Source organism: Culex quinquefasciatus, chromosome 2 (genome assembly GCF_015732765.1).
Source record: "Culex quinquefasciatus strain JHB chromosome 2, VPISU_Cqui_1.0_pri_paternal, whole genome shotgun sequence".
Classification (NCBI taxonomy): Eukaryota; Metazoa; Arthropoda; class Insecta; order Diptera; family Culicidae; genus Culex; species Culex quinquefasciatus.
This window is the reverse complement of record NC_051862.1, coordinates 53,261,385-53,286,026: the sequence shown is the minus strand read 5'-3', so window position 1 is coordinate 53,286,026 and position 24,642 is coordinate 53,261,385. Positions and strand designations below refer to the sequence as shown.

The 24,642-nt window shown below is 38.5% G+C and overlaps 2 protein-coding genes across 2 annotated transcripts; one reads left to right on the top strand and one right to left on the bottom strand.

Annotated features, from left to right (window-relative positions):
* The first annotated feature begins 11 nt into the window (after positions 1 to 11).
* Positions 12 to 16,146, top strand: LOC6054248. The gene is made up of 7 exons (XM_038250177.1): positions 12 to 162; positions 226 to 416; positions 4,547 to 5,922; positions 5,986 to 6,081; positions 8,672 to 11,557; positions 11,612 to 13,045; positions 15,713 to 16,146. Exons 1-7 carry the CDS (start codon positions 123 to 125, stop codon positions 16,074 to 16,076), a joined length of 6,387 nt encoding a protein of 2,128 aa, XP_038106105.1. The 5' UTR covers positions 12 to 122; the 3' UTR covers positions 16,077 to 16,146.
* On the bottom strand, positions 16,057 to 23,395 carry LOC6052898 (transferrin). The gene is made up of 5 exons (XM_038250178.1): positions 23,189 to 23,395; positions 22,428 to 22,518; positions 21,272 to 22,372; positions 21,060 to 21,208; positions 16,057 to 17,064 (listed from the first exon to the last, which is right to left on the bottom strand). Exons 1-5 carry the CDS (start codon positions 23,262 to 23,264, stop codon positions 16,184 to 16,186), a joined length of 2,298 nt encoding a protein of 765 aa, XP_038106106.1. The 5' UTR covers positions 23,265 to 23,395; the 3' UTR covers positions 16,057 to 16,183.
* Positions 23,396 to 24,642: the final 1,247 nt, after the last annotated feature.

The window sequence follows — 24,642 nt, the reverse complement described above, 5'->3', positions numbered from 1 at the left end:
AACAAACGCCGCCGGTTGAATTTTGTTTTTGTTTGAAACTTCCTTCCAACGGCTTTGCCGTGCTGCGTTGAAAAAAGTTTTTTGACTTTTTGTTGAGTTTTGTGCAAAATTTTAGCAGCAAAATGACTCTTGTTATAAACCACGATATGCTTGCCAAGTTGTGTAAGAAATAATCAACTAAATCTCACAAAATTCCAAACTTAATTCGTGTTTCCCCATTCGCAGCACACGAAATCCAGGAGATTCGCGTGAGAACCCTGCACGACATCGAGAACAAGGTGAAGCGGGCGCTGTGGGAGCGGCAGGAGCTCAAGTTCAGCCCCAGCTCGCTGGTCAAGAATCTGATCCGCTGGTTCGGGAAGGTTCCGCTGTGCGAGGAGGCGGTCGTGCTGGAGCTGATGTCGCTGCTGTTGACGGTGAGTTGAAGAAAAAGATTTGACGGGGACGAAGGACCGTTTTTGTGCATTGGGTCATTTCGAATTTTAAAAATTAATAAAATATGAATTTGCTTGTTCAATCGATTTGAGCAAATCAAAAAGTTGCAGCACTGAAAATATGACTGCAAAAAAATGGAAAAATTACAAAGGAAAAGGGTAAATAAAAGTGGTGGAGGAATAGGACGAATACGATCAGGAACAATCATAAACTAAACAAAATAAATGCAAATAAAACACTAATAACTATTCAAGAAAATAAAGTTTTTCGTAGACCAAAAGTTATTCAAAATAGGACCACTGACGATAGTCTAATCTAGTCTTCATCTTAATTTTGCAAAGAATTTAAATATTCGAAAACTTGGTACTTGTGAAAGTGCTTTTTAGAAAAAAAACAAAGCTTAAAAAACTAGTTGTTATCACTAAAAGTTTAATTCCCATAATCAGTATTTTAAGATTTATTTTTTTAAAGCTTTCTAAGGACAATTTCGAGCCAAACATTTCATTAGGGCACAAAACCAAAACGTAAACATTTGGGATTATTCCACTATTCCATTCATTAGTACACTCCCTACATGCCCTCCAAGAATCAGATTGCTATCAATTTTCTATTGAAAAAAAAAAAAAAAAAAACAAAAGGGCACATAACAATGTTCACTCCAAACCAGAAAAAAAGTTCAATTGTGCCCTTTTCTTTTGCGTTAGTTTTTCGTGGTTAAGGAACTTTCCATATTATAAAGTGAACTTTTCATACATTTTTACACTAATTCACTTCAAAACAACGTTTGGTTTACGTTTCACCAAGGATTTCTGCAGAAAAAAAACTTCGTCGAAATACAATACGGCCCGCGGCTGCTGTTCAGTACACTTTTGAAGAATTTTTATGTTTCACATACCTTATCTACACCATTCGATCACAAAACTTCACAAATTATCAAAATTTCCGCTGAATTCCTCATTATTTCTAACTAAACAAAAAGGCCCATAAACATCATTAAAAACAACAGTCAGGTGACAGCGCTTTAGTGCCCTTTAAAGGCACTATTCAGTTCTGTTCGAAATTGCATTAAGGGGTTACATACATGTAGAAAATCGCAAAATTTTATATTACAGAATATTTGATAAATCCACTCAGAAGATGATTATTAATCATTCCTGAAAAGGTTTATGAAGATATTTCATGATTAAACTGAGTAAGAGACGATTTAAGTTCAAAATTTTGCCATGCGCAAAGCGGGCTGTCAAACTTTGTTGGCGTTTTTCTCTAAACCCCGAGTTGACGTACGGGTGCCACGATATCTCGAGATGGGATGGACCAAATTGGCTGAAATTTGAGGTGAAGACTCTCAAGATATATCCCGTGTGCAAAAAATACAAAAATCAAAAACTAACGGTTATTTATATGCAAAACACAAAAATATTTTTATCTTTTTTTAAAATAAACTTTTTGAAAATCGGGCTTCGTCATGCACACGGAGTCGATTTAACGAGTCTTCACCAAAATTTTGAGCCGATTTGGTCAAGACAATGTTGAGATATCGTGGCACCCGTTTTTTTAAACTGCTCACTTGAAATTGCTATTTCTCGGCAATGATGCAACCAAATATTTTCAAATTTGTTTTGAAAGTATGTTAAAATGTATATTTTAATGCAATAAAAAAAGAATTAAAAATAAGTTGATGTGTGTGCTCATACTAACCTCTGACTTTTTTGCCGATATACATGTATATAACCCCTTAAGAAAGGGCCCATTATGAACAACAGTTGGAAAGTTAAAAGGGCCCAATAGCGAGATTTTTTAAAATTATGAGTTTTATTGCGAAAATCATCATAAATTAAAAAGCATTAAAGCAGAGTTGTGTTTTATCGTATCATCAGTAAAAATACCACCAGTCAAGCTTTCATTTTAAATAGGAATTGAAACAAGTTGTCCACTTTTTGCCAGCGATTTTCTCGAATCGTGGTTTTTGGTTTTGTGCCCTAATGAAATGTTTGGCTCGATTTTTACTTAATTACAGCTAAAAAATAACAGAATTGAAATTCACTCGTGAGCGAAAACTTGACTTTTTCAGCTCAAAAATTTTGTGTTCATTACTGTTACTTTTGGTGATGGAAAAATGAAAAAAAAATATACAGAAAATTTCAGGAAATTCTAAGATTTATAAGGTTCTCAAAATCTATAATTTAAAAATGTGTTTAAATTGTCTTAAATTGTCTTAAAGCATGATTTTAAAGCTCAAATGTTTAAGTTTGTAAATCCTTAAACGCTTAAATTTAAATATTTCTACAATTTTAAAATTCTGAGTTCAAATATTCTAAATTCAGAACAATGTATTTTCTTTTAATAACTTTTTTTTTAATAATCTTAGATTTTATGCTTCTAGCATTCAAAAATCGTTGATTTTTTTGTTATTGATTTGTTCAATCCCAATTCTATTTATTAATAGGTATTTCCTAAAACTGATTTCCTTATTTATAAAATTAAAAATTTCAAAAAAATTTCAAATGTCAAATAAAAGTTTTTTTTAAATCTGATATTCAAAAATTCTAAGGTTCATAAATTTTGAAAATGTTTAGGCCTATAACTTATTGCATGTTTTTTTTTTCTTTTTAATATGCCGTCAGTGGGGTGACAATTGGTCTGGGGGATTGGATCAATGTGATATTTTACGGATTTTACAATTTCTAAGGTTCTTCTCAATGAAACTAAGTTCTGTTAAAAGGGTTGTGTAGGGGACATCTTAATATGGCTTAGGTGAAAAAATCTCGTTCCTAGAACAAATCCTGTAATTTTAGCAACTGTCGAAAGTTGAGATACGTTTTTGGCCAAAAATGACCTCTCGAAAAATCAACTTTTTATTATGAATTTTTGATGGAATTGCTCGAAAAATACCCAAATGTTTGAATGACTCTATTTCAAATATTGTAGCATGTCAATAAGATTCCCTCGAACAAGAAACACTGTTGGAAGAAATATCAAGCAAAACATTGTGATAGGGCCGAAACCGAAATGTAAACAAAGACTCTATCCTGCTCACGTCATTTGATGTTTACATTAGGAACGAGCAGGATAGACTCTTTGTCTACACTTCGGTTTCGGCCCTATTACAATGTTTTGCTTGATATGTTCCCCATATCTTTGTATTTAAGCATCATTTTAGTTTCATTTGACCCCAAGACCTAAATACCAAAAAATATATTTTTAAAGCAGTAAATTACATTTAAATATTTTTAAAACATCAGAACAGTCATTTTAAATAAATCAAACCATAAATAATATTCTAAAAATGTTAGATTTCTTTTAACCCTCTACTGCACAATTTTTTTTTCGGACATTTTTAATTTTCCCGTGTTTAGGAGGTCATTTTGAGCAACTTTTGTTCTACGATGAGCCATGTGTTGCTCTTATTTATATGGTTACCATCCTTCTGGGTCAACACTCGAAATTACTGTGTTTACTTCTCTTGTTTTATGTTTTTCTTGTTTCTTTTTTAATATTTTAACTTGCATTTATCTTGTTTAGTTTATGTTTGTTTCTTATAGTATTTGGCTTACTCTACCACCTCCTATCATTATATTTTGCCAAGATCTAATTGGTCATGTTTTTACAGTCACTTTTTAAATTTGTTGCTTATTTTCACATTTTCTGCTATAAAATGGCATCATTATCATTAAAATTGTAAAAAAATCGTTGAGATGGTCTGGGGCACTAGAAAAGTTACTGCAAACTTCTTGCTACTTAAAATATAAGACATGTTAGTTAAAAACACAGCCAAAGTTGACCCCTAAAAAAATACATTTTTAAAAACATTGGCAAAGTCACATTAAACAAGTAAAACTTCCAACCCATAACTTTTTTAAAAATTTAAGAGTTCTTCTTTCCAATGCTTTTTAAAGATCAACAATTTGTTGATAAATGGTTTTTTGGCGATTCTTTAAATCGAAACCCGTCTAAAGGCGGGGTTGGGTTGTAGAGGGTTAAACACAGAAATCCGTTGAAAAATGAAATTTGAAGAATTTTAAGATTCAAGCCTGTCTTAAGAAAATGGTGGGCTATAATGGTTTTGCTCTGGGAAAAATATCCCAGTTTAAACATTTCCCTCCCTTTTCAGAGCCACCACGGTCTCGAAATCGTCAACCACTTCACCACCAGCCGTCTGGTCAAAGAACTCGGCAAGGTCAAATACCTCATCGGTGCCAAACCCGAACTTTCCGAGCTGGTCGACAACGTGATTCAGCAAGTGCAAAGCTTCAAAGCCGTCGAACGTGGACCACGATCCGATCCGGCCGCTAGCATCGCCGAAAGTTTGGCCAGTCTCAAAATCGAGTGCGTCGACCTGACGGACTCGCCCCGACAGTCCGTGAGTCCCCACGTGCCGACGGGTTCCGCGTATCCTCCGCAGGGGAGAAGTTTAAACTACTTTGTGCGATGTTGGGAGATTCCGCTGCCCTCGGATGGGCAGATCTTGAAGGGGCTGAGTGAATCGCTGCATCCGGAGGGGGATGAAAAAGAAATCGCGCGTGCGTTGAACTTTTTGGTGCCGTCGATCAACGATTATCCGCCGGAGTTTTTTCTGCAACCGCCGTACATTTTTCACTCGTTGATGAAGCTGCTCGATGCGAGGAGGGTCAGCATGAGCGACACTATTGAGCTGTTCCACCGGTTGGCGATCGCGGTTCAGAAGAGGATTAAAGCCCTTCAACTGACCAGCATGTACACGTATCAGGATCCGAAGAGCGAATGTGCCCAAGAGTCGCAAGTCGTCCAGATTTCCGTTCCCGCCTTTGTGCACGAGCTGTTCATGGTTGGAATTGGTTGTCTGAAGGAGGTGTCCGACCAGCTCGACCTGCAGGAAACCAACAAAACGTTCAACCTCTTTCACGATCTCATCGCGTTGGCCTCCAGCGAACCCCTAGAAAGCTGCCAGTACCGTGAAATCCGCCACGAACTCGGCTACCTGGTGAAGCACTTCCGGCAGTGCTGGGAGTCCAACAGCGGCTGCTTCGCCACTCGCACCAAATACCTCGTTACGGTCAACATCTTTTCCAAGTTTCTCCAGCTCTCAACCGACGACGAAACCCCCACCACCGAGCTCAACGCCAACGACACCTGCTTCCCGCACAAACCGCACTACAACCCAGCCGAATTCGAAACCATGAACTCGACCAACCACCGCAAGCTGCTCGAAGAAACCGACCAAAACTGGCTGCACGAACTTCAGATAGCCGCTCTGGACTATCCGGCGCGCCACATCTACCCCTCGATCTACGAACCGGTGCTGGAGCAGGCACTCAAGTGCTCGGACAGTCGTCGCCTCCAAGTGATCCTCGGAGCGGACGAGCTGCTGGAGCCGGCTGTGCGGATTCTGCGCCAACCGACGGCGCTGACCGATGAGGAGTTGATTTTCGTGGGGTTGGAAGCGATCGATACGCTGCATCTGCACCGGTCCGTTGCGATGGTGAAGCTGCTGGTGAAGGCGGTGGGGAAGTGAGTTTGTCGTTACGAATGGGAATTTGTTAGAATAGTTGATGTTGATGTTTTTTTTTTCAGGTGTCAAATTTACTTCGAGGGTAACCTGAAGCTTCGTGATGCCGCTGAAAAACTTGTGCTGAGGCTTTTGTCGCACTCGGATGAGCAGGTCAAAAGGTGAGTGGATGAAACGTCATTAAACGATTATGAAGATGGTCGGATCACTAGGTATTTTCGATGAGTAATAACTCCAAATGTTCAAATCGAAGTATTTTTTTTTATTTTACTTTTTCTTATTCGTTCCATTCGTAAAAAAATGCTTAACAATCAGTGGATTATGCAAATTCTATCACTGTTAAATGGTTGTATTGCCGTTTTCTCAAATAGCAAATAATCGCAAAGTTGGATAAATATTTTTTTATTCAACTGCCTAAGACAAAAGTTTTCATAAAATATCGTGAACGTACAAAATAAGGATACGGGTTTGTTTTAAGGCTAATTTTATCAAAATGCTAATTTTCCTAGATCAGTAGTGACCCTACCAATGACTTGCACCTATTATAAAGTATGATTTAACTTTTGGTTATTTTTGTTGAGAGCTTTTAAAAAATCTTGTTCATGTGGGGCAAGTGTACCATATGGAAAAAATATGAATTGCTGCAACAACATATTTTATTGGGAAGTAAACACAAAAGTACTTAAAAACTGATAAACAATTGTTAAAAAAAACCATACAAAATATAGTGATATTACGAAAATTTCCTTTTTTTTTTCCTCTAAGTAATAATTTTTTTCGTAAAAACGATTAATTTTTAGTAAAATTATTATTTAATGTAAAAATTAAAGAAACGTCTCAAATACATTCTTATCTGATGTATCTAAGTGATAACAGTTCAATTGTTAGCAAATTAACATGTTGTTTCATGCATTGTCTCTCTTGCCCCAACGGGTTGTTCGTCTTGCCCCACTAGGTGACTAGAAGGTACGGAAAATGAACCAATCCCATTCTAAAAACTCAAAAATACTAAAATTTTCTAAAATGCTAAACAAAAAAATAAACATTTTATTGGTCTGAAATTCTGAAATTCTAAATTATTGAAAGCTTTGAGCCATTATTTTTTTGTAATTCTAAATATTCTGATTTCAAGTTTTTAATAAATTCATAAATTTCTAAATTAATAAGGCTTTGATCAAGTTTAAAAGTCTAAAATGTTAAAATGCTTTGGTTTTAAATTTTCAAAATTCTTTTGATTGTTAATCCTAAAACTTTTAACTTTTTATATTTTGAAATTCTAATTGTACGGATCTAAAATTATTTTACTTTATTTTTTTTTGTTTTTAATTTCTTTTTTTGAAGTTTTAAAATTTTATTGTTCTAAACTTCAAAACACCTCAATTCTAAATTTCTAGCAATCGAAAATCCATAAATTATCGTTTTCATTCCTTCATTCATGAAAATCTAAATTTTGAATTCCAAAATTATAAAATTATGAAATGTTCCTATTTTTAATTTCTATGATTTTCAAGTTACCTATAAACTTATTTTTAAAAATAATAAATTTTACAATTTTACAATTTGAAAAATAGGAATTGATTTTAGATTTTGAAAATTCTAAAATTCTTAATTTTTAAAGGTACAAACTACTAAAATTCCTAAAATTTTCAATAAAAAATTAAAAGATTCCGAAAACTAAAAATTTAAAAAAATCTAAGCTTCTAAAATTCAAAGCATCTTTAATTAAATAATTTAGATGATCTTTATTTTTTTTTTTCTTAAATTCCATGAATTTTTGAAATTGTTTAGTCTAAATATTCTGTAATTGTATATTTTCCCTATTTGACAATATTTCAATACTCTGATGAAAATGTTAAATTCAAGCCTTCCAATAATCTGAAATTCTTAGATTTCCAATTTTCAGAAAAAAAAAGTTTTTATAACATTCTTAAATTATCTATCCAATAGGCTTTGGCTCAGATATCATTAAATTTTAAAAATTACAAAATTTAAACAAGTAAAATTTTTTAAAATTCTGGAATCTTAAACTCTGGATTTCGTTTATAATTTTAAAGTTTCCTATTTCTTGCATTTCAATATTCCAATGCTCTAACATTTTGAAATTTCATCCATATAAAAAGTTCTGTCACTCAAATTTTGGAATTTAAAAATTCTTTATTTCTAAAATCTGGAATTACTTTCCAATAGGGTCTGTTTTTGCTCTAGTTTACTCTCGGTTTTCCTAAATTCCTGTCATTGCAAATTATTATAGGCCATTGCCAACATGACATCTAAAATTTTCATAATTTTTGGTTCTTAAATTCAAAAATTTTTCGTCCAGTTCCAATTCTTATAAATTACAATATTCCAATAACCTGAAATAAAAATAATATGGAATTCTAATACTGTAAAATCTTGTAATTTTCAAATACCATAATTCTAATATTCAAAAATTCAGAAATTGAAAAATTCTGAAATTCTGCGTCGATTTTTAAATTTCAAAACTTCTAAATTAGCAAATTCGAAAATTCTACATTTCTACCTATCAAAATTCTAAGTTTTAAAGATGTATTCATATTTGAAATTTACACAATACATATTAAACAGAACTTACGCTTTGAATTTCGTTTAGTTAGTATAAAATCGGATTTCTTTATGAAATTAAAATGAAACCCTTTCTAAATCGTTGGCGAGTGATATAACTCCATGTAAAATTTATAAAAATATCGACAACAACAGTTTTCAAACTCAAAATTTGCCACTCTCCCACAGCACCGCCTACGACCAGTGCGCCGCCGTGATCGGCGACTACATCAGCTCGCTGGACGAGGGCGCCATCCTCACCCGCCGCAAGTCCTTCCCCAAAACCAGCAGCAGCAGCAGCAGCAAACTGTCCTCACTGGGAATTCCACTCTCCGTGGAGATCCTGGTCGAGGTCATCTGCTTCGGCTACTGCAGCACCAACAAGAAGATCCAACAGCAAGCGGAAACCATCTTGCTGTTTGTGCTCAACTCGCGGGTCAACTTGCTCGAACGATGGACCGACCTGCTGGACGTGATCTTGCCTGTGCTTCCGCTGCTGCAAACCGTGGCCATGATCAGCAAGCACTCGACGCTGTCCCGCGCGATCATTACGTTGCTCCATCCGGATTCCGGGATTCCGCTGCCGGACATGATTCGGGGGAACTTGCGCTTTCTGTTCCAGGACGACGGGGAGATTCGGGAAGAGGCGTTGACGCGGGTTCTGTTTTTGATGACCTTGCCGGGGAATGCTCGGCAGTACGCGCCAAACATCGAACACATACGGGATACGATCTCGAATGGGATTTGCGTGATGAAGAGCAAGTACGACGTTGGGAAGCATTTGTCGTCGGATGTGTACGAGGTTAGTGCGGTGCGGCCGCTGTTGGATGCGCTCGAGCAGGAAAACTGCGATCCGGCTATTCGACGCAGCGCATTGGTTCAGTTGAACGTGATGGCCGAGGATCCGATCTTGTGCGAGATCATTCACAAGGCGAACGGGTGGGCGTTTGTGCTGCAGGTGTTGGACAATGCCATGAGGGAGGAGCACTACTTGGATTATCCGGACAGTGCCGTTCCGGCGATTGGGATCTTGAACAAGTTGTGCTTTGCAATTCCGGAGTTTCGGCGGTTCCTGGCGGATAACGTGAGCGTGTACTACTTGATCACGCGGGCGCTGTTGACGTACCATCATCTGAACATCTTCAAGCCGGACTGTTGCTCGCTACTGTTTCAATTGTTGTTCAGCGATTACGCTCTTGGGTGTGGAAAATCGGTATCGTTACCGGTGATCTGCAACCGGTACCGAATCCCGTTCGTCTGCGAGTACCACTGGAAGTGCAGTCCATTTCACGAGCTCAGCTACCTGGAGGAGATCTTCGTTGACGTTCAACCTGGCGGTGAAGATCGTCCCGTTGAGGGTGCCAGTATCATCCGTTTGAACCAAAATTGCGGAGTTGAGTGTGCGACATCCCGACTTCGAACCACACAACCAGAACAACCTAGCCTCAACCAAACCTCTGAGACGTTCGCTAGCCCAGAAGGTTACCGCCAGGTCGCGTGGCAATACCTTCGCCTCTCCTTTGCCTGCACCTGGTTCGACGCGTTCGAAAACATCCTGGTGAACGCGAAACGATCGCGAAAATCTCCCAAATCCGGCGGTGAAGATCTGGCCGTGATCGACTACTCCTTACTGCCGCCGCACCTCGTAGCGGTTCGTCAAGCGAACGACGACGACGACGCGGAAGTGATCGACCTGGAGGATCACAGCTTGCGGTTCGATCGCGCCCTCCAACTCACCAAAGCGGACATCAACATGATCCGGACGACGCACGCGGACGAGATTTTCAGGAATAGCTTGAAGAACATTGCGGCGGCTGGATCGCACGCGGAGGTTTCGATTGGACTTTCCGGGTTGGAGAGTAACTTGATCTTGCCGATGGAGGGGCAGATTATGCACAACTCGATCGTGAAGCACTTGAAGAAGTTTGTGCTGACGCCGCCGAATACGGCAGCGGACGAGCGGTTGCTGATCGATGTGATTGGGTTGTTGGGGGATTTGATTCAGATTGGGTATGAGAACGTGTTGGTTTGGATCGTTACGCTGCTGTTTGAACAGACGAGCATCTTCAACCAGTTGCTAAAGTCGGAGACGTGCTCAGGGGAGTTGTTCATGAAGAACGTTGACTTTATCAAGCTTGTCCTGATGGAAGCACTTACCAGCGAACATCCTGAAGTGAGGAGTTTGTTGACCAGTGAGGAAGGCTTTGAGATCAAGGTCAAAAAGGAACACAACTTCAACCTGTTCAACAAACTGTTTGAAATGATCACCGATCGGCTTGATAAAGATCTGCAAAAGTGCGATCTTCACCGAATTCTGTCACTGGTCGGCCTGGTACGAGTCGTCGTTCGTAGTGGCCTGTTCGAGTTTGAGAACAAATTTCTAAACCATGTGATAAACAAGCTCTGCTCGTACATCACCCTGATCCGCTCGATCACCCACTCTGGATCGACAATTACCAAAAGCTGCCTCATCGTTATGTCAACCCTGCTCGATCGCATGAAGGATATCCACCTCAAGGCGAAACACTTCAAGATCATCGCGCTGCAGTGCAGCCACACGCACCCGTTGATCCGATCGTGCGCCTGGAACGTCCTGGCCAAAATCGCCAAAACGCTGTCCGGGGCGCACTCGATCATCAAGGAGTGCGCCTATCTTCCCGGAGGTATTCACGCCAGCTGCGCCAAAACGCTGCTCGATCCCGAGGAGGCCGCCCTGGTGAAGGAGTCCGCCACGGGACTGCTGATCAACCTGCTGTCTCATCGAGCGGAGAAGAACGGATCGCTGCACAAGTTTGTGCTGCCGTACGACAAGGGTGGGAATAGCCAACAGGACGGCGATCCGCTGCAGACGGTGCTGGGGATCTTGAAGAAGCATCGGTTCTTCGAATATGCGTTGGAATCGCTGCAGAACTTTACCACCCAGGATGAGATGGGCGTTGGAGAGTTCGCCGGAGTTCAGCTGGTGACTTGTGATGTCGTGAAGAGTTACGCCATGATCTTCAGCTGTTTGGTGGATCTTAACTCGGATTTGATCGAGTTGTTGGTGCAGAAGTGCTGCTTGCAGCAGCTAATGAAGTAAGTCCTCTTAAATTTCTGATCAACTGGGTCCTAACAAAACATTGCTTCTAGTTGCGTCTCCAAGGTTCCGATCCTCCCAGGACGATCAGCCCTGCTGATGGTCTCCGAGGTGTCCAACCTGCTAGTCCGTTGCGTCACCCTTCGAAGGGACGAAATATGCGAGTTGATATCACCCTACCACGCCGTAATCGGCGGAATAATCTACCTACTCAACGTTGATCTGTACCGCGGAGTCGGTGATCCCGTCTTGCGGGAGGTCACCGGCAAAATCATGCACCTGCTGAACGCCCTAGCCCTACACAAGGTGGGCAACCAAATGATCACGGGCGTCCTCTCGGAGCTGAAGCTGGAACCCGTGGTGAACGTGATCGTCAAGGGGATCGCCAATCACAAGCACAAAGACTACCAAATCGCCTGCCTTCGCTTCCTAACGGTACTCGTGCTCACCTCCGACATCAACATCTCGCCAACCTCGGAGTTCCAGTCGTTCCTGGGACTGCTCGATACGACCCAACTAACCGCCGTAGACATCCCAGTGAAACGTATCTCGGACCCAAAGCCAAACCGCTTCATCGCGCAACCCTTCGACGAATTCTCCCCGGACGAGGATCGGGAAAACCGCGATCCCAACGGAAGACAACGCGTCGCGACATCCGGTGAGCTGGAAATCGCTGCCAAACCGCTCCGAACCGGAAGTGAGCAGATCTTCGCCACACTAATCCTTCAATTCGAACTAATCTGCGCCCGGGACAAACCGGAGAATGGCGCCCTCGTGTCAACGCTGCAAAAAAGGACGCTCTTCTCCGCCGTCCAGGTGATGCTGCGACAGTCCGAGCAAGCCCGGAAGGTCGCCCGATCGCGGAAGTTCCTGGAAGTTCTGCTGGACCGACTCGACGCGTTGTACGCTGGGGTCGGCCTCTCCTACCAGGACTTTGTCAAAAAGAACGGTGACGCCAAAAAGACGCCGATCGTGGACGAACTCTCGTTCATCGCCGGCATCCTCTCCTCCTGGTTCCTCAACGACATCCTCGTCCACCAGGCCAACATCAATCGCATCTACAAACTGTTCCTCCAGTTTTGGCAGTGGATCAGCAACAATCGCGAACTCGAGAACGAGTTCATGAAGGCCCTGGTCTGCCTAACCGAAAACAGCATCGTAGTTTGCAAAACGTTCGCCACGACCCCACCCCCCGGACATCCCCACTCGATCCTCAAACTTGTAATCGCGGTGGCCACGGCGGAAACGGGCAAAGTAAAAGGTCCCAAAAGTGAACTGACCCTGCTCACCCTGTGCCTTCGCATGCTGATCAATAGCTGTGCGTGTCATGAGGGTCGCGTCATGATCGCCAAGTACAACGTGCTGGACAATCTGTGCAAGCTACATCCGGCCCACACGAAGTTGCAGAAGCCGTGGCTCACGGTGACCAAGCTGTGGCTGGAGTTTTGGGAGGTTTACACGAGGCATAACGATGTGACGGAGGTGAAGTGAGTAGATATTTCTTTTTTGTTATTTACTAAACATCATCTTGAGGAAGTATTCAGTCTATTTTCAACTGTTTGATAGCAAAATGATTAAATTTAAATATTAATGATAAAAGGCTGAAAGTCAGTTTTCAACTTTTTGAACATATGACACGTAGAACGGCAGTTAAGAGTTCATAATTTTTGATTGGGTTGTCAAATTATCAATATTTTTAGCTCATTTGAGAGATATGTCAAGCCTTTAAAATACATAGAATTCTCCGAATATTAAAAAATATCAAAACCCAAACTTCATAACTCAAAAATTAGAAAATCATTAAAAAAAACAAATACCTACTATAAAATAAAGACCTTGAATTTAGAAAAATGGGAATCTAAAAAATAAGAAATGTTTTTGAATTTAATGTTTTTAACATTTTATTTTGAAATTAAAATTTTGAATTTAAAAACTACAATTGTTTTCTTTTTAAATTTTGTAATTCCAAATTTTCGTGTGTTTTTTTTTTTTTAATTTTCTGATTATTTTATTGGCTTGAGAGAGAGATTTTCCATCAGATATCTTCATAAATTTCGCAAAGTAACAAACCCCAAAAATCTAAATTCATAAAAAAAACTGTAAAATTAGAGAATGTAAAAGTTTTAAAGTAAACAAAGTTGAAAAACAGAAAAAAAAATCAAAATTGTTAAATCTGAAAATTTTTAAAAAAGGAAATTCGAACATTTCAATTATATTTTTTTTTATTCTAAGGTTCTTTAATTCTAAAATTTCGTGTTTCTAAATTTCCGAAAACTAAAAATAAATGAAAGTTAGGAAATTCGAATATCTTATTTTGAATTTCATAATTTTCCTGTTGCAAAATTTTCGTAATCTGTAAAAATTTTAGAATCTGAAAATAAAAAAAATAAAATAACGAAATTTGAAAATTTTATTTTGAAACTTTAATGGTATATTTTCAGATTTTTGAATTTCTAATTGGCTTATCGGATAGATCTTTCATGATATTACATCTTCGAAAAAATCGAAATTTAGCAAAACCGAAAAATCTATATTCATTACAGACTGTACAATAAAAAAATGAACATTTGAAAATTAAAAAAAAAATTGAACAAAAATTGAATTTTAAACATTTTAAATTGGAAAATAGAAAAAAAAAGAAAATTCTAACATTTTATTTTTGAAAATTTTTAATTTTGAAATTTTGGGTTTTCTAAAATGTTGAAAATTTTAGAAACTGAAAATATAAAATATTGAAAATACTGAAATTCGAACATTTTATTCTTAAACATTGAATTTTCGATTGCTGAATTTTTGTATTTTTAAATTTCTGATAAACTATAGAAGGGAAATCTTTCATCTCTCTAAAATTTGCATTTTTTTTTTAATTAGCCAAACCCAAAAATAAGTTTTAGATTAAAAATTAGAAAATTTAAACATTTGAAAATAAAAAAATATAGAAAAAATATGATTTCAAAATTTCGAAATCTGAATACTTAAAAAATTTAAAACAAAGAAATTTTGAAATAAAATTATTGAATTTGAAGGTTTTTGAATTTCTAAATTTATGAATTCTAAATTTTTGTGTTTCTAAATTTCGAATGGTTTTATAATCCAAAAATTCAATAATTGAAAATTCGGACATTTTATTCTGAATTTTTAAATGTTCGAATTCAGAATTTTCGTGTTTTTTAAATTCTTGATTATCTTATTGGCTTATCGAGGGGATCATATATCATTGAAAATTTCTAAAACTAGCAGAACCCAAAAATCTAACTTCATAACTAAAAAATAAAACAATTGACTTAATACAAAATTTAAAAAAAAATTGTTAAGATACGAAAAATGGGATTTAAAAATTTAGAACAAAAATTAGAATCTGATATTAAAAAAAAGTGAAAATTAAGAATTTTGAACATTTTATTTTAAATAAAATGTTTATTGGTTTTTGTGTTTTTATTTTTTTTTATTTTAAATAAAATGTTTATTGGTTTTTGTGTTTTTATTTTTTTATTTTAAATAAAATGTTTATTGGTTTTTGTGTTTTTATTTTTTTATTTTAAATAAAATGTTTATTGGTTTTTGTGTTTTTATTTTTTTTTATTTTCCGATTGGTTCATCGGAGGGATCTTTCATCTCATATCTTCTATAATTTGAGTTTTGAATTCTGAATTTTTGTGTTTTTAAATAACTGAAAAAAATCAAGAAATTTGAACATCTTTTTATGAAATTAAAATGTTTGAATTCAAAGTTTGTTTAATTTTATTAATTTCTGAATTACGTTTTGAAATTGCTTTTTCTTTTGTTTTTTTGTATTTTTGAATTTTGAAAACTGTAAGTTTTCAAAGTTTTTAATTTGTTTTTTTTTTAAACAGTTCAAATTTATAAAGATGTCAAAAAAGGGAATTTGGCCATTTTCTGTGGTTTTTGGCCTTTTCTATACAATGATTTCAAGTCAAACTAGCAGGATTCAGATCAAAAGTGCTCCGATTTGGTTCAATTTTGGCATGAGAATTACTTGGCCAAATAATTAAATCCTTTTTTTCTGTTTAGGGTGGTGCTATCCGAAATAGGGTGGTTCCAAACAAAGTTTCATCGAAATCTGTTTATTAGACAGAGACCCAAATATTCTCTGATTAATCCCGTCCTCACACTCTCTCTCTCTCACCCCACAGACACCTCACCGTTCTGGGCGCCCTCATCCGCAAATCAACCCCGGACCTGCGCCTGCTCGCGCTCGAAATCATGCGCAACATGTCGTACGTTCCCTCGAACCGGCCCGCCCTGCTCTCCTCCCAGGACTACATGTACGCGCTCAAATCCGTACTGGACGGCACCGACCCCACCGAACAGCTCATCGTGGTAAGTTCCGTCTGGAAAATGGTGGCCAACTCACACAAAGCCAAGGGCGCCATCAAGTCCAGCCCCCTGCCGCGGAGGTTGAACGCACTGCTACAGCAGCGATCGCTCAGGGAAAACTGCGAGGACGATGATCTCTTTAACGTACTGAACATTGTGGTCAAGTTGTTGAACTCGTGAACTTTATTTGTTTCTTCGTTACGTTTCGTATGAGTTACACAGTTAATACAGTTTGCTGGATGAAAAACGACGGGGGATGTCTTAACTAAAGTGAAAGAAAGTGTCCCTCAACCGCGGAGCACGTTGTACATCACGAACAGGAACGTCATGAACACGTTGATGGTCAGCATGGACGCGCCGTCTCCGTCGTCAACGGTGGTTCCGCCGGCGCTGTTTGTGCAGTCCTCGATGTTCTCAAACAGCCGAATGTAATTCTGGACGGCTTGGCCAAGCTCGGTGTGCTGCGGCGAAACCAGTCCCAACGCCGAGTCCTCAAACAGCAGATTCTTGACGCCGCCGTAGATGTTGTACATCTTAAAGTCCGGATCGTTCTGCAGGTAAATGTCCAACGAACTCAGCGCGTTCACGATGCCCGCCGTCTTGGAAGAGTGTCGCCGTACGAGAATCTCCCCATCGACAATGGTCGTCAGCAGACACTCATCGTCAACCTGGAAGCCCGGGTAGGCCGCCAGCGATCCGTTACGGCACATAATCCGGTACTCGTTCGCGTTCATTCCCAGCGCTTGCGCATGTTCCGCCAAGTTCTGACTCTCCACAATCGCCACATCTCCCTGCAGCCGCAAGCAGTTCAACGCACCCCGCGTTCCATAAAACGGATTGTTCACGTTCGCCGCACAGTCCACGTTCCGCGAAATCGTACCCTCAATTTCGCTTTTGCCCTCGACCACCTCCGTCGGAATCTCCTCCAACTCGGCGTTCAACGCTTCCTCCTCGCCCGAAAGTGGCACCGGGACGTTCTGGTTGGGGTCCGGAACGCGGCACAGCGTGCACAGCGATTCCGCGTTGTGGCCCATCGGGTCGTGCAGACTGTCCCGCGAGCCGGGAGCGCACGACGCGCCGAAAAAGTCGCCCAGCAGCTGGCCGTAGTTGCAGTTGCTGCGGTCGAAGATTCCGCGCGCCTTGCCCACGTTGATGAAGGCGATGGAGGCTGGGGAGAAATTGTAAAAAGGAAAAAAAAAATATTTGGTTGGTGGTTTTTCTTAATTGATTTTGATTTTTCGTGAAAGTCTAGGTTAGGGGCCATCCATAAACCACGTAGACACTTTTGGAAATATAAAACCCCTCCCACCATGAGGACAATTGCCCATACAAAAAAGCGCAAACGTTGACGTGTGTTTGATGATACTTTACTGCCGTTCTACGCATAATTGTCCCATGTCAGTTTTTGACGATTTTGATTTTATGCCATTTTTAAGTTTAGTCTGATGTGTACTTTAAGAAAAACACATAAAATCTGACACTTTGTTCGGAAACTCATCAAAAACAACACCAAGTCTGTTTGTCCCATCGTTGAACTTTTACGCAAAATTGTCCCACCAAGTATTTTCTTACACGGAATCATTAGTTTTACTAAGCATTATGCCTTGTTTACCTGTTGTATAGCAAGAGAATCACAAATAAGGGTGATAAACTGCTAACTGGAGTGATTAGGGACACATAGGGCGAATAGGAACCCACGGGACAATTATGCGTAGAAACACATAAATCGGTCGAAAAAGTTCAATCGCGTTTTTCTCAGTTGTACTTATTTGAACATGGGACAATTATGCGTAGAACGGCAGTTTAGGTCATTTAAAACACTTAAAGACTTAAGATTTTTGTTTTTTTTAAATGATTTTTTAGCGCAATTTCATTTTTTTTTTTCTTTGGAAAAAAGTGTAAAAAGTTACAAGTTTTAATCTTTCTCGACTTGATGAAACCAAAAAACAGTTCTCAATATTTATATTGATTTACATTTTTTTAAAATTTTGATTTTTTTTATATTTGCAGGAAATGGCATGCATTTTCATGCATTCCCGAAGTCAATTTTGGGGGTTGGCCATACAAAATAGGTATGAAATTATGTATCTTTAGAAGGGATTTTTTGATCGATTTGGTGTCTTCGGCAAAGTTGTAAGTAATCTAGAGTTTTTCTAAAAGGTCCTATAAGCTATTCTGCTTCATATGAGCAATTCTCTACCAAAACCGGAAATGGATTTTATTTGTATTTTTTTATTTGACTCAAACTTTGTGGGGGCCTTCCCTATGACCAAATAAGCTATTTTGCGTCATTGGTTCACCCATACAAGTCTCCATACAATTTTGGCTGCTGTCCATACAAAAATGGTATGTAAATATTCAAACAGCTGTAACTTTTGAATGAATTTTATGATCAATTTGGTGTCTTCGGCAAAGTTGTAGGTATTGTTGAGGACTTTTGAGAAAAAAATAGGTACACGGGAAAAAAATTTGCAGATTTTTTTATCAACTTTTTTTTCACTAAAACTCAATTTCCCAAAATACGCGAGGTCCAATCTTCAATGTCTCTTAGACAATTTTATAGCAAATTTTCTGAACTTTTTAAAAAAAGTATTTTTAGAAATGGTCACTCATGGTCACTATTTTTAAAAATTGAAAAACTGCAAATATTTCGCTAAAATCAAACTTTCGGTGGCTATATCTTGAAAACGGAGCCCTTTATCAAAAATCTGTAAAGTACTTTTCGATTGCAAATTCAATTTTGCATTGAAAAGTAATGTCAAACTTGTTTTTGCATAAAACTTCGATTTTTTCCAAAAATCACTATTTTTTCAAAAATTAATAACTCGGCGGCAGATTTTTTGACCATGTTTCTCTATGGCTCAAAAGTTGCGGATTGTTGTCCCCTATAACATATAAAAAAGTCTCAAAAAATCAAAAAAATACGTATTTTGGGAAATTGAGTTTTAGTGAAAAAAAAGTTGATAAAAAAATCTGCAAATTTTTTTTTTCCGTGTACCTATTTTTTTCTCAAAAGTCCTCAACAATACCTACAACTTTGCCGAAGACACCAAATTGATCATAAAATTCATTCAAAAGTTACAGCTGTTTGAATATTTACATACCATTTTTGTATGGACAGCAGCCAAAATTGTATGGAGACTTGTATGGGTGAACCAATGACGCAAAATAGCTTATTTGGTCATAGGGAAGGCCCCCACAAAGTTTGAGTCAAATAAAAAAATACAAAAAATAAAAATGGTCGAAATCGGCCGATTTCGTAGAGAGTTGCTCATATGTTTATAGGACCTTTTCAAAAAAAGCTCTAGATTAGGAAATCTAGAAAAATAGGTACATGGACAAAAAATAAAGACTTTTTTATTTAAATTTTATACTTGATACACTCAAACCCCGATGGTTTGACACCAACTGTTGTCAAACGAACGGGGTCACGTTTTACACGTTACACGGAGTTCACACACACTACCAAACGTTTGTTTTGATAGTGTACGTGAGCGCCGTGTAAAAAGTGACAGTTCGTCACTTTTTAGTTAGACTTGACCAACCAACGGGGTACAAACTAAAAAAGTGTCAAACGGAAAAGTGACCAACCACCGGGGGTTGAGTGTAGTTGAATTCCCACAATACGTATTTAAGTCATTCCATGTTAACTGAGTATACTTTTGGACCAAGTTTGGAGCCGATTTGACCATCCCTCTATTTTTGGTACCGCCCCCTTTTTTGACGATTCTCTAAAAAAAATGTTTTTCTTTTACTCGTGACTTTTAACTACCAAAAGACCTTCTTCTGGTTGCATTTTATAGGAAATTTATGAAATTTAATTTAAAAAAAAAAAAAAACAAAATTTTATCCCTCCTTTGGGAGATATGATTTAAAAAAAAACGTTATTGTTTTTTTTTTATCTTGGACAAAAAATATTGAAAATCTGTTTTTAAAGCATCAAGTTGGCAATCGAAAAGTACTGAACTTTTTTTATATAAAATGTACCTTCCTCAAGTTTTAACTACTTTTGAGTATTTATTTTCGATTTTTTTTTCGTTTTGCATTTTAAAAATACTTCTTGAAGAAAAGTACCTCTGCCAATTCTTTTTAAGAGCTGAGAGAAATTCCTATAATTTTCTTGCTGGAACTTTGAAAATCGGGTAAATATTTTCTGAGAAACAACCTCACAAAGAATTCGAATCGATGTGATTTTCAACTGACGACACCATTGGTCCGATTTTCAATGTTAAAAATTGAAACTTTTGTCAAATTTTCTAATCTTTTCAATAAAAATAATTTCAACATGGTGAAATCAAGCATAACTTTTGAAAAGATCCAAAAATAGATACGTTTCCTTTTTTCCATATTTTTTTATACACCATATTATAAATTTTTTGAAATATTTTTGTTGAAGAGATCAGAAAGTTACGCAAGAGTTTCAATATTCAACATTGAAAATTGGACCAATTGTTTCCAAGTCAGTTTTAAATTTACAGGCTAATTAGATGACATTTAGAGAAATTAATTTTCATCGATTCGATTTCTTTGTGAGGCTGTATCTTAGACACTAATTGCCCAAGTTTCAATGTTCCAGAGAGATAAATAAAGAAAAGTTGTACAGCAGTTCAAAAATTATTGTTTTTGCTGTGCATTTTTTTCAAGAATGATTAAACTGTTTGGAATTAAAAAATTAAATGAAAAAATCTGTTTTTTTTCCATGTACCTATTTTTTTTTTCAAAAAGTCCTAATCATATACTCACTAGCGTGCCCCACCACACTCAGAAATTTGTTCTACATTTGGTCAGGGGGTGTCCACAAATGACGTATTTTTCAAAACGTCCATATTATTGCTTCACCTTCCTCAAAGAGCTGGGCACGCTAGTGCATATACTACAACTTCGCCGAAGACACCAAGTCGATCAGTAAATTCCTTCTTAAGGTCGTAGATGGTGTCATTTATACTTTTGGTGCAATCCCAGAAATAGTAAATTTAAATGAAAAAAATAATCACGACATGAAAATGCTTCTGCAAACAACACGAAGAAAAGTTTTTTTGATTGATATATAATGAAACAAAATTTGAATGTTTTTCTAAAACAAACATGGCTGCCAAATTACCGTCCGGGAATGCATGGACAAACGAAAATTCAAAATCGCGTTTAAAAACAATTTAAACTCACCAATTCCACCAAACTCTGGCATGCAGGCCCGAGACGATCTCAGATTCTCAAACCGCGTAAACCGATTATCATCCTTGACCAGCACCACCACCGACGAGTACTTTTCCTTTTCCGTCTCCTGGAACATGGCCGCGGTCAGGTTGAACGGACTAAGGAAAAGAGATTTTTGATTAGTGATCATTAGTTAAATCTGGTAGACTCGCGCCACTTACTGTCTCGCAAGGTATCCAAAGTTGGAATCGATTCCGGTAAAGTCGGACCGGTTGTTGGCGATCTCGTTCATGCAGGTCATCCTGCTCGTGGTGTCCACTGGACATTCGATGGTCGGAAAGATTCCCGTGGTCAAGGCGGCCGTTCGCAGCACGTCGCACTTGTCCTTCTCCTCGGGGGAAGCCGTACACCAGCGGGCCGTCGTTCGACACAGATCGGACGGGATGGGCAGCGAGCGGTACGGTCTCAGGTAGTCTACTGGAAGCTGGATGGAGCCTACCGAGAGGGCATTGCGGCTGCCGTGGCCGATGATTTCCTGGATGGCTTGTTCCCAGGACTCTCCACCGGTGCCGCGCGTCCAGCGATCAATCCGGGACGAGACTTCAATGGCACGACCGGCCGCGGCCATGACCACGGGCCAGGGCTGGGTCAACCAGGAGCACGGACTGTTGTTTCCGTTGATCGCTTCGATTGTTCCGTTCGGACAGAGGAAACCGTAGTCGTTGACGATGTCGTTGTTGAACGCAAAGAACTCCTGGGCGTCCTGTTGCGATACGTACGCAACGTTTCCACCATTACGTAGACACTGCAGAGCAGCTCGGTGATGCGATAAGGTCGGCGAGTCGTACGTGCACTGGTCCTTGTTCTGACACAACTCGCAGAGATTCGGATATTTGGACTTGAGCTCCGCGTCCTCCTGCGGCACGTTCGACCACTTGCCCGGACGGCAAGCCGACGCGAAAAAGTTCGACAACGCCGCAGTTTCAATCTCGGCCGCACTCGTCAACTCGCCACAATCAGCCGGAACCACCAACCGTTCAAAGTGCTTCAGGAACCGCTCACTCCACCGCTGCTGACGACCGTACTGGAGTCCCGGATGACAGAACCGAGCGCCGCGTAGCCCGTCAAGACCACCTTGGTGGGACGCCGGAACGACCACCACCGAACGGAAGTCGACCGTTTCACGGGTACGGTCCGTGTGACGTAGTTCCTTGACTACGGCGAGCCCATCCCAGCCCAGTGTCGCCAGGTGAACCAGACTCTCGGCGGAGAAGATTCCGATGTTGGCGGTGCCATTGCGGATCCGTTGGGCGCACTCGATGCTGAAAGTGTAAGGGCTGTACTTAAGGGCCAACGTAGAGTTGTGCGGGGAGTTACCTGTCCTGAACGGTGACGCAGACTACCTCGGACTTGCCGCGCTGCAGTTGAAGGCACTGGTCGGCGAATCTGGTGCCGGCGCAGATTACATCTGGAATCGGAATTTTCGATTAGAATCAGTTGTAAATAAGGAACCTTAATGCAAGTGAGTCAATTTTATAGTAAAACTTTAAAATTCTCCGATGGTTGGTGACTTTTTTGTTTGACAGTTTGACAAAAAAAAAGAATACAGAGCAATTTTATATTGTTGAATTTAGATTAAGCAAACAAAAAATTCAAACTGAAATACTCTTTGAGGTGCAGTCACAAAGTTTGAATAATGACGCTACACATTACAAATACCTACACTTTATCTTATCACAATCGTTTCACCTTTATATTTTTTCCGTTTCGTTCCATGGAAACGATTTCGTATTAGGTGACACTTATTAAACGGGCTACCACACACCGTTCCACTTATCGATGATAATGATAGCACACAATTTGTTTGCACGTTTCAATCGAAAAAAAAACCAACATGACCAAACGATATCAACGGTCAACGATTGACCGTTTTCAAACGGAGGATTTAATTTGGCACCTGCAATCTGCATGGTCATCTGAGGAAATTTTAGAAAAGTCATGCAAATTTTTAACGTTTTAAATATTATTTTATTTTAATTTGAAATTCTAATTTTAATTTGCTAAACACAAATTCTCACTCGTTTTGAACTTGTAAGACCACGCCCAAACTTCAAACCCACTTTCGAAAGGAAACTCACCGACTGTTTGGGCACTAGCTCCGCCGAAAATGCACAGCAAACCCACCAAACTCACTATCCCGATTGTCCTTGCCATTTTCACTTAGTTTTAAATTACTAAACAAATTCACTGCACTGAGTGGTAATTCAGTTGAAAATCATTCTATCGCTCGGAAGCGCGATCCTTCCGCGGTGCGGCACGATGGGGAACTGATAAATTTGGCTCAACTGCAGAATTTTGTAACCTGAGTCGTCCCCATCCATACACAATCGAAACCTTTGTGTTATCTCTGATAAGAGTCGTTTACCCACCGCGGCCTATATCGTGTGGAAAGAGGTGCGATTAGATAATACCAAACCCGGCTGTAGTGTAATATTTTTGGTGGGAAAGCAAGCTGTCGAAGGGTTTTGAAATGTGTTTTAAATTATTTAACCTGAATTATACATTCTCTAACAATCTGACAAAACCTTCAAATCAAATGAATTTGTTCGCTCTACAGCATTGCCTTGGCGTTCTCGATTCCTACTCGAAACTAGGTGTCCGAAGGCTTGATTGTTGAGACAATTTCAAACCTATTTTTTTACATCTAAGCTCCCAACCACCCTGGGATTCAAACTGACGACCGTTGGATTGTGGGTCCAACTGTCTACCAGCGACTCCATCGAGACAGGAAAAGTGATGTCTGTATAGAAAGTGTTTGTTTTTTTTTTTGCAGTAGAATTCTCAAATTATTTTGTTTTTTTTTTTTAATATCGGGGAGTTTGTCACAAATTTTTAATATTTAAAAAAAAACTTCGAACCTATCTTTCTATTTTTTCTTTTATGTTTTATTTTCGGCATTGAAGGTAGTATGCATTTTGCTGTTAAAAGTTTCCTAAATAAATTACGACAACCCCTCCCACAAAAAAAAATGTTTGTAGATTTTTTTTTTAATTTTTGTACATTTTTAAAAATTAAAAAAAAATCTTAAAATATTTTAAATTCAATTCAATTAGCGTTTTAATTATAATAACGGCACAGTTCTGCTACAGGATGTTACATTTGCAATTCAGAGATTTGGAGAACCTTTCAACTGAGATTAATTCAAAAGCTTTTGTAGGGAGGGTACATACTTCTAAGTTTAGAATTTGCCAGCTGAGTGCTCTTTGAAGGAAAATTAAATTTAAGAAAGAAAACCTATGGAAATAAATTAAAGATTTTTTTTTTCAATATTTCAAATATTTAACTAAAGGTATTCAAAAGTTTTGAAACGTTTCATGATTTAAAACCAAATAAATTTAAAAAAATAAAATTATAAAAGTTCAAGAAGAAAATTTAAATTTTTATTTAATTGTTTTAAAAGGTATCAAAAATTTTAAAAATATTTTTTTTTTCAAATTTGAATTTCTGTATTTTTAAAATATAATACATACATTACATTTTTTAATTGCTTAACCCTCTACACCTCAACCCAACCTTTAGGCGGGCTTCAATC